Source organism: Rana temporaria, chromosome 3 (assembly GCF_905171775.1).
Source record: "Rana temporaria chromosome 3, aRanTem1.1, whole genome shotgun sequence".
Classification (NCBI taxonomy): domain Eukaryota; kingdom Metazoa; phylum Chordata; class Amphibia; order Anura; family Ranidae; genus Rana; species Rana temporaria.
The window spans coordinates 467,769,250-467,778,479 of NC_053491.1; the positions used below are offsets into that span (position 1 = coordinate 467,769,250).

General features: G+C 47.9%; 1 protein-coding gene across 1 annotated transcript; it reads left to right on the top strand.

Annotated features, from left to right (window-relative positions):
- The first annotated feature begins 617 nt into the window (after positions 1-617).
- LOC120930628 (olfactory receptor-like protein OLF1) lies at positions 618-1,556 on the top strand. Its single transcript, XM_040341804.1, has one exon. The coding sequence runs from the start codon at positions 618-620 to the stop codon at positions 1,554-1,556; it is 939 nt and encodes a 312-aa protein (XP_040197738.1).
- Positions 1,557-9,230: the final 7,674 nt, after the last annotated feature.

Here is a 9,230-nt window from a genome sequence, read left to right on the forward strand (position 1 = left end):
CCCTTTAATGCATTCTATGCATTAAGGTGAAAAACCTTCTGTAGTGCTGCAGCCCCCCAGAGCCCCCGTTTTACTTATCTGAACCTGACCTTTCTCCAGTCGGGAATGGGCACACTAGCTCTAGCTGGTGTCTAATGTCCTGATTGGATAGATTGATAGCAGTGCAGCTATTGGCTCCCACTGCTGTCAATCAAATCCAATGACGTGGGCACTGGGGGGGTGGGGCCAAGTCCTGCATTCTGTGTGAATGGACACAGAAGCAGGACTCCACGTTAGGAAAGCCTTCTCCAACGTGGGTACTCAATACGGGAGGAGCCACCAGCGCGGAAGAGGAGCATCGGGGGACACTCTGTGCAAAATTAACTGCAAAGCAGAGGTAAGTATAACACGTTTGTTATTTTTTCAAAAAAGAGACTTCAATTGGATTTTAATCTAAGTTCAGGTTTGTCAATTTTGAACAGGATTTGCTGAACCCTTTGCCAACCGAATCCAAGAAGATTCACCCATCACAGCAACAGACCTTTAAATTGGCAAATTACTACGAAAATGTATCCAATGTGTCTTGTTTTTGTGGCAGATTTCCTGACCATATGCCGTTTTGTGTTTTTTTAGACGATATGGAAAGAAACCAGACACAGGTCACAGAATTTCTCCTTTTGGGCCTTGGAAACCTCCACAGATTCCGAATTCCGATGTTCATAATTTTTCTTACTGCTCACATTATGGCCTTAACCAGCAATATCCTTGTTATCGTCTTGGTTGTGGTCAACAAGAGTCTCCACTCTCCTATGTACTTCTTTCTCAGCCAGTTGTCCACATGTGAACTCCTCTTCACTAGCAATCTTGTGCCCAACATGCTGTGGTTAATATTGAAAAGTGGTGGAAAAGTATCCATTGGCAGATGTATTGCTCAATTTTTTCTGCTTGCAGTTCCGACCATTACTCAGTGCTTGGTGCTGGCCGCTATGTCTTTTGATAGGTATGTGGCCATCTGCAAACCTTTACATTATACCATCATCATGACTTTTGGACATCAGCGTCAGATAGTCATCTCCTGCTGGTTGGTGGGCCTCACACTCTCTTTTGTACTTTATGTTTTCTTAAAACGGTTACAATTTTGTGACCTCAATGTCATCAACCATTTTTTTTGTGACATTCCTCCACTTGTGCAGATTTCATGCTCTGACACATACTTTATGAAGCTGCTCACTTCTCTCATTTCTGGTTCAGTTGTTCCTTTTCCGTTCATGTTCATCGTCGTCACTTACATCTTTATCCTCAAAGCCATCCTGAAGATCCCGTCCACCACTGGAAGAAAGAAAGCCTTCTCTACCTGCAGTTCCCATCTTATTGTGGTTTGTACCTACTATGGCACTTTGTCTACAGTCTACATCTTGCCACCTAGAGAGAGCTCCGTAAACACCAACAAGGGTCTGTCTTTGCTTTACATCTTGGTGACTCCATTGTTCAATCCTTTAGTCTACAGTTTACGGAATCAGGATATAAGAGCTGCTGTTATTAGATCTCTCAAAATGTTGAGTTTACAAAAACTGTAACCTTTTTGGTGTCTTGAACTAGCTAGAGCAAGTGGTCTCCAAACTGTGGCCCAGGGGCAGGATGCAGGTCCTCAGGCACTATTCATCATTGCCACCCATCAGTGCCCATCACTGCCAGCTATCAGTGCCACTTCTCAGTGCCCACCAGTGCCACCTATCAATGCCCTTCAGTGCCACCCAGTGTCACCTCTCAGTGCCCACCAGTGCTGCCTTATCAGTGCCCACCAGTGCAGCCCATAGGTGCCCATCAGCGAAGCCTCGTCAGCGTACATCAATGAAAGAGAAAAATTACCTGTTTGCAAAATTTTATAACAAAAAAAGACAGTAGAGGTCCAATAGAACCAAGATATTTCCATAAAGAGAACCTGTGTGCCTATGTGATGAGTGAAAAAAAGCCCAGATTAGATCTTCCAAAACATCACAGTGACACTTTGCAGAAACAGAGGCCCGGATTCACAGACACTGGCGCACATTTATGCCGCCGTAGCGTATCTCCTTTACGCTACGCCGACGCAGCACAGAGGCAAGCACTGAATTCACAAAGCACTTCCTCCCAAATCTGCACTGGGTTTCTCAGGCGCAAGTCGGCGTAAGTGGGCGTGAGCCATGCTAATGAGGCGTGACCCCATGCAAATGATGGGCCGAGTGCCAGACAGATACGTATCGCCAACTGCGCATGCGCCGTCCCGTGGGCACACCAACAAGGGTCTGTCTTTGCTTTACATCTTGGTGACTCCATTGTTCAATCCATTAGTCTACAGTTTACGGAATCAGGATATAAGAGCTGCTGTTATTAGATCTCTCAAAATGTTGAGTTTACAAAAACTGTAACCTTTTTGGTGTCTTGAACTAGCTAGAGCAAGTGGTCTCCAAATTGTGGCCCAGGGGCAGGATGCAGTCCTTTGCACGTCTTTATCAGGTCCTCAGGCACTATTCATCATTGCCACCCATCAGTGCCCATCACTGCCAGCTATCAGTGCCACTTCTCAGTGCCCACCAGTGCCACCTATCAATGCCCTTCAGTGCCACCCAGTGTCACCTCTCAGTGCCCACCAGTGCCACCTATCAGTGCCCACCAGTGCAGCCCATAGGTGCCCGTCAGCGTACATCAATGAAAGAGAAAAATTACCTGTTTGCAAAATTTTATAACAAAAAAAGACAGTAGAGGTCTAATAGAACCAAGATATTTCCATAAAGAGAACCTGTATGCCTATGTGATAAGTGAGAAAAAAAGCCTCTTCCAAAACATCACAGTGACACTTTGCAGAAACAGAGGCCCGGATTCAGAAAGAAGATACAACGGCGTATCTCCGGATACGCCGTCGTATCTCTGAGTGAGCGGGGTCGTAACTATGCGACTGATTCAGAGATTCAGTTATGCATAGATTTCCCTAAGATCCGACCGGCGTAAGTGTCTTACACCGTCGTATCTTAGGCTGCATATTTACGCTGGCCGCTAGGTGGCGCTTCCGTATATTTATGCAAGGAATATGCAAATGAGCTAGATACGCCGATTCAGAAACGTACGTCCGGCCGGCGCATTTTTTTACGTTGTTTACGTTAGGCTTTTTCCGGCATAAAGTTACCCCTGCTATATGAGGCGTAGCTAATGTTAAGTATGGATGTCGTTCCCGTGTTGAGTTTTGAAAATTTTACGTCGTTTGCGTAAGTGTTTCTTGAATAGGGATGTACGCAAGTTACGTTCACGTCTAAAGCAATGACGACTTGCGGCGTAATTTCGAGCATGCGCACTGGGATTTTTTCACGAACGGCGCATGCGCCGTTCGTAAAATACGGCAAATACGTGGGGTCACAGTGAATTTACATAAAACACGCCCACATCATCCCCATTTGAAAAAGGTGGACTTGCGCCGACACACATACGTTACGCCGCCGTAACTAAGGGCGCAAGTTCTTTCTGCATACGGAACTTGCGCCCTAAGTTATGGCGGCGTACCATATCAGAGATACGTTACGCCGCGCCGACAGATACGGCAATGTATCTGAATCTGGCCCAGAGTGTTTAATCCACTTTGACAATCATCACATGAGCCTTCACCAACCACAAGCAATGGGCTCTTACCAGAACATGAGGACTCCACTACAGAGTCAGATGAGTATAATATATATATACATATACATATATACATACAGTGGAACCTTGGATTACGAGGATAATCCGTTCCAGGAGAATGCTTGTAATCCAAAGTACTCGCATATGAAAGTGAGTTTCCCCATTGAAGTCAATGGAAACTAAAATAATTTGTTCCGCATTGACTTCAATGGCATGCAATACCACATGCGGCCAGAGGTGGGGGGCGCCAGAGAGCCTCGGGAACAGAGGAAAAGGCCAGAGGACAGCTCGGCTGACCTCGGAAAGGCTCGGGAACGGCGTATTTCCGAGTCTTTCTGATCATTTCCGAACGACACAGATCGGTGCTGTTTAGCTCCTGTGCCCCCTACCTCAGGCCAAACGCGTTACTGCACACTGCTTTTGCTTGAATCCTGCTCGTTTTGCGAGACAACACTCGCAAACCGAGTCACGACGTTACCCACAATCCGAGGTTCCACTGTGTGTGTGTATGTATGTAGGGCTCAAAATTTCAAGTCCTGCGCTACTAGCCAGGCCTTAAGTGTTACTCGCCACCAGTTGACCCAACCAATCCCTACTCTGCACCACCCCTAATTCTGCCCCTAAACACGCCCTCAAATTATCTCATGAAATGACACACATGTTTTATGGTGAACTTTATCAGTGAAGCCACACCTGCAGCCTCTGTCCACTGTGCCCACCATTGCAGCCTGTGCCCACCATTGCAGCCTCTGCCCATCATTGCAGCCTCTGCCCACTGTGCCCACCATTGCAGCCTCTGTCCACTGTGCCCACCATTGCAGCCTGTGCCCACCATTGCAGCCTCTGCCCACTGTGCCCACCATTGCAGCCTCTGCCCACCATTGCAGCCTCTGCCCACCATAGCAGCCTCTGCCCACTGTGCCCACCATAGCAGCTTCTGCCCACCATTGCAGCCTTTACAAACTGTGCCCACCATTTCAGCTTTTACTCACTGTGCCCACGATTGTAGCCTCTGTTCACCTGTGCAGAGAATAGCCCCAGGGGAAGAGGAGCTGGGAGTGGGGGGAGCGCGGGTACCGCCGGCATGCAGGGATTGATTGGGAGCCGTTCTCCCATCGATCAAGAGGGAAGAGAAAAGTCGCGGGATTACATAGCTGATAATCCGCTGTTACAGCTTACTTTATATTGCAGCTCCCTCCGCTCCGCGCGTGGTTACACAGCCCTGCCTCCTGACCCCGTGCCTGTATCAGATTGACAGAATGCCAGTCCAATGCTGGGACGTGTTCTGTCTATATGATACAGGCACGGGGTCAGGAGGTGGGCTGTGTGTAACCGCGAGTGGAGCAGAGGGAGCTGCAATGTAAAGTAAACTGTAACAGGGCGTGGCCGGCATGGCAGACTGATCAGACGTGTTTGCTGAGCTCTGCTGGGGAGAATCCGAAAATATATCCGTATCCGGGGGATAACGGCACAAATCCTTGCTTATAGGCTTCATATGCCTTCCAAGACTACAGGGGGCCCGAAACGGGGCAAAAGACTGAAGTTTCCAGCGGTGATTGAGGCATTGGAGAGCCCGCTTCCAGAGCTCTGGGGCCCGCCGGCGCGCCTTCACAATATGGCGCTGCAAACTGACCAGGCCGTGAGTGCGGCGGCCTCCCCGCCTGGGATCCCGGAGGTGATGGCGGCTATCTCATCCTGCCAGGCAGCAGTGGCGACCTGTCAAACTATCCTTACCGCCAAGATCGAGGCCGTCCAAATGGACGTTGGATTGCTGCGTCAAGACCTGGACAAGATCCGATCGCGAGTTACCGCGACCGAACAACGTGTCAGCGACGTGGAGGACACAGTCTCCAGCCACGAGTCCTCGATCCGGTCGCTTGCTACCAAGGTGAGGGCACTGGAATACCGAGCTGAAGACCCCGAAAACCGGAGCAGACGCAATAACATCCGCATCGTCGGTCTGCCGGAGGGAGTGGAGGGCCGCAACTCGGCGGCCTTCACTGAGGATCTGTTCCGCTCCTTACTCCCGGCCGCGCGGCTCTCCCCCTACTTTGCTGTTGAGAGGGCCCATCGGGTGCCACCGAGACCTGGACCGGAGGGTGCTCCCCCTCGCACTTTCATACTCCGCCTGATGAACTACCAGTCTAACTACCAGGTCTACACAGTAGATTACAACCCCGGACCAACATGGTCCCGGAGCCAGGAACACTTGAACACGCACCCCCGGCCATGAGGGCCACACATGGGGGGTGGTGGGACGACAGCCAGGGGCGGCCTCACAACGACGTCGACCCAGAACTAATGACGTCTGTCCATTAAGTATTCTCCCCCAACTTGCACAGCGAGGCGATCAACCCCCACTGATTGGCTGCTAAGGAAAAACACCCAATACACCCTGACTCGACTGCTGCCACCCTTGGTCTGAGGTGGTACAGGCAACCTAGACAGCAAGAGTGGTCACTCACAGTACAGCCATGGCTGGAACAGAGGCCCAAATTTGGCAAAAATAACACGGTCAGAGGCAACTAAATCTCTGGCCACCCTCTAAATTTAAGGCAGCACCAGCTATGAAAGTAGCAGGGTGCTACATACGCTTATTGTGATTTTTTTTACCAAAATTTTGTGGAAGAATATGTATTGTCCTAAACTAAGAAAAGTGTTTTTTAAAAGCATTTTGGGGATATTTATTATAGCAAAAAGTAAAAAAATAGTTTTTTTTATTACCAGAATTGTCACTCTTTTTTGGGTTTATAGCACACAAAATTAAAACCGCAGAGATGATCAAATACCACCAAAAGAAATCGCTATTTGTGGGGGGAAAGAGGACGTCAATTTTGTTGGGGTACAGCGCCGCACGATCGTGCAATTGTCAGTTAAAGCGACGCAGCGCCACATGGCAAAAAATGGCCTGGTCATTAAGCAGCTAAATCTTCCGGTCTGCAAGTGGTTAAAAAATATATTTGATGTTCTGTCTAATTAATCATCACACGTACAGTTTTTCAAATTGTTATGCCATCAGAAAATGCTGTTAACAAGTTTAATTAGCAGTGTTTGTGTGTGTAAGTCAACCATGATTAAATATGAAGAAGAAGAAGAAGACAAAAACTTTGATGAAATAGGTTAAAATATTTATTGGCAACACAAATTTCAGTTCCTTCCATTATCTAAAGCAGGGGTCTCCAAACTTTCTATGTAAAAGGGCCAGTTTATTGTCCTTCAAGTGTCGGGGCAGACAGTCGCCAGTGGAAGTAGAAAATTCCCCCGGCATCAGTGGGCATAAACAACACCCCATCATTGGTTTCAATGGGAGGAAGGCGGCCCAAATGGTTGGTATCGATGAGGAAGAATAGTGTCATTGACGGTCAGTGGGAGGAATGGGTTCCCATCATTGGTGTCAGTTGGTGGAATAGTGCCCCCCAGATAAAGGCGAGCAGAGGGCCACATCCAGCCCCCCTGTAGCGCAGTTTGGAGACCACTGATCTAAAGCAATAATTATTTGTGTTCACACCAATCACACAATCCACTCTATGGAAGACACGTTATACAGTATATAATGTTCATAGTTCCAGATATTGCATCTGCAATGGTAGAAAACATTGACATACAAAAAAATTAAGGATTAGCATACTTAGTATGGGCCAGAGCACAGAGACAGTGGTTTAAGGCATAAATAAATCTGAGTAACAGAGTGCAATAAGGCCGATCCATGGGATACCAAACAAACAGGAACATACTAAGAGGGGAAAAAAATGAGACATAGGGCTTATGACAAGACAACATACATGCATGGAGCTGGGATTAGTACAGGACACTGTGCATAAAATTAATTAAGGCGCGTGATCCGGTGACCCAACACATTGGGAGGAGCCAATGACGTCATGCTCTAAGTGTACGGGCCGCCATTTTGTTGGAGGCTTTCCCTGCTGTAATGCTTGCAAACTGCTGTGCACCAGGATATGTGCTCAGGACACTGCGCATAGAGCTGGGATTAGTATAAAACTGAGATTAGTACAGGGCACTGCGCATAGAGCTTAGATTAGTACAGGACACTGTGCATAGAGTTGGGATTAGTTCAGGACACTGCTCATAGAGCTAGGATTAGTGCAGGACACCGTGCATAGAGCTGGGATTAATGCAGGACACCGTGCATAGAGCAGGGATTAACGCAGGACACCGTGCAGGGATTAATGCAGGACACCGTGCATAGAGCTGGGATTAATGCAGGACACCGTGCATAGAGCTGGGATTAATGCAGGACACCGTGCATAGAGCTGGGATTATTAGAGGTCACTGCATAAAATTTTATAAAGTCATATGATCAGGTGAGGCAATGCATTGGGAGGAGCCAATGACGTCATGCCATAGGTGTACAGCCCGCCATTTTGTTGGAGGCTTTCCTTGCTGTAGTGCCTGTAAACTGCTGTGCAACAGGATAGGTGCACAGGACACTGCGCAAAGAGCCAGGGTTAGTACAGGAAACTTTGTATAGAACTGGGATTAGTACAAGTCGACTGTTATGTTGAACTAAGATTAAGACACATAATTGGACATATAGAAAGTTCAGTAAAAAGGTCAGTCTGGGTAGAGCTGGGATTACCAGAGAACAGCATGCACAGCTCTGGTATTAGAACAGGAATCTGTACATAGAGCTGGGATTAGCACAGGACACTGTGTATAGCGCTGGGATTAGTACAGGACACTGTGTATAGCGCTGGGATTAGTACAGGACACTGTGTATAGCGCTGGGATTAGTACAGGACACTGTGTATAGAGCTGGGATTAGTACAGGACACTGTTAGCTAGATTCAGGTATGTGAGCCCAACGTTAGGCAGGCATAGCGTATCGTATTTACGCTACGCCGCCGTAAGTCAGAGAGGCAAGTGCTGTATTCACAAAGCACTTGCCTCCTAAGTTACGGCGGCGTAGCGTAAATGGGCCGGCGTAAGCGTGCCTAATTCAAATTGTGAAGAGGTGGGCGTGTTTTATGTAAATAAACCATGACCCGACGTGATTGACGTTTTTAACGAATGGCGCATGCGCCGTCCGTGGACATATCCCAGTGTGCATTGCTCCAAAGTACGCCGCAAGGACTTATTGGTTTCGACGTGAACGTAAATTACGTCCAGCCCCATTCACGGACGACTTACGCAAAACAACGTAACATTTTCAAAATTCGACACGGGAACGACGTCCATACTTAACATTGGCTAGGCCAGCTTTTTGTTGGACTAACTTTACGCCTGAAAACGCCTTACGTAAACAGCGTATCTTTACTGCGAAGGGCAAGCGTACGTTTGTGAATTGGCGTATCTTGCTGATTTACGCATTCTAGGCGTACATCAGCGTTCACGCCCCTAGCGGCCGGCGGAACTAGACAGCCAAGATACGACGGCGCAGGCAATTGTAGCTTAGCTACATTTAAGTGCATCTCAATTTGAGAATACACTTAAATGTACGACGGCGCAGATTTAGAGTTACGATGGCGTATCTACTGATACGCCGGCGTAAACTTCTCTGAATCTGGCTATGTGTATAGAGCTGGGATTAGTACAGGACACCGTGTATAGAGCTGGGATTAGTACAGGACACTGTGTATAGC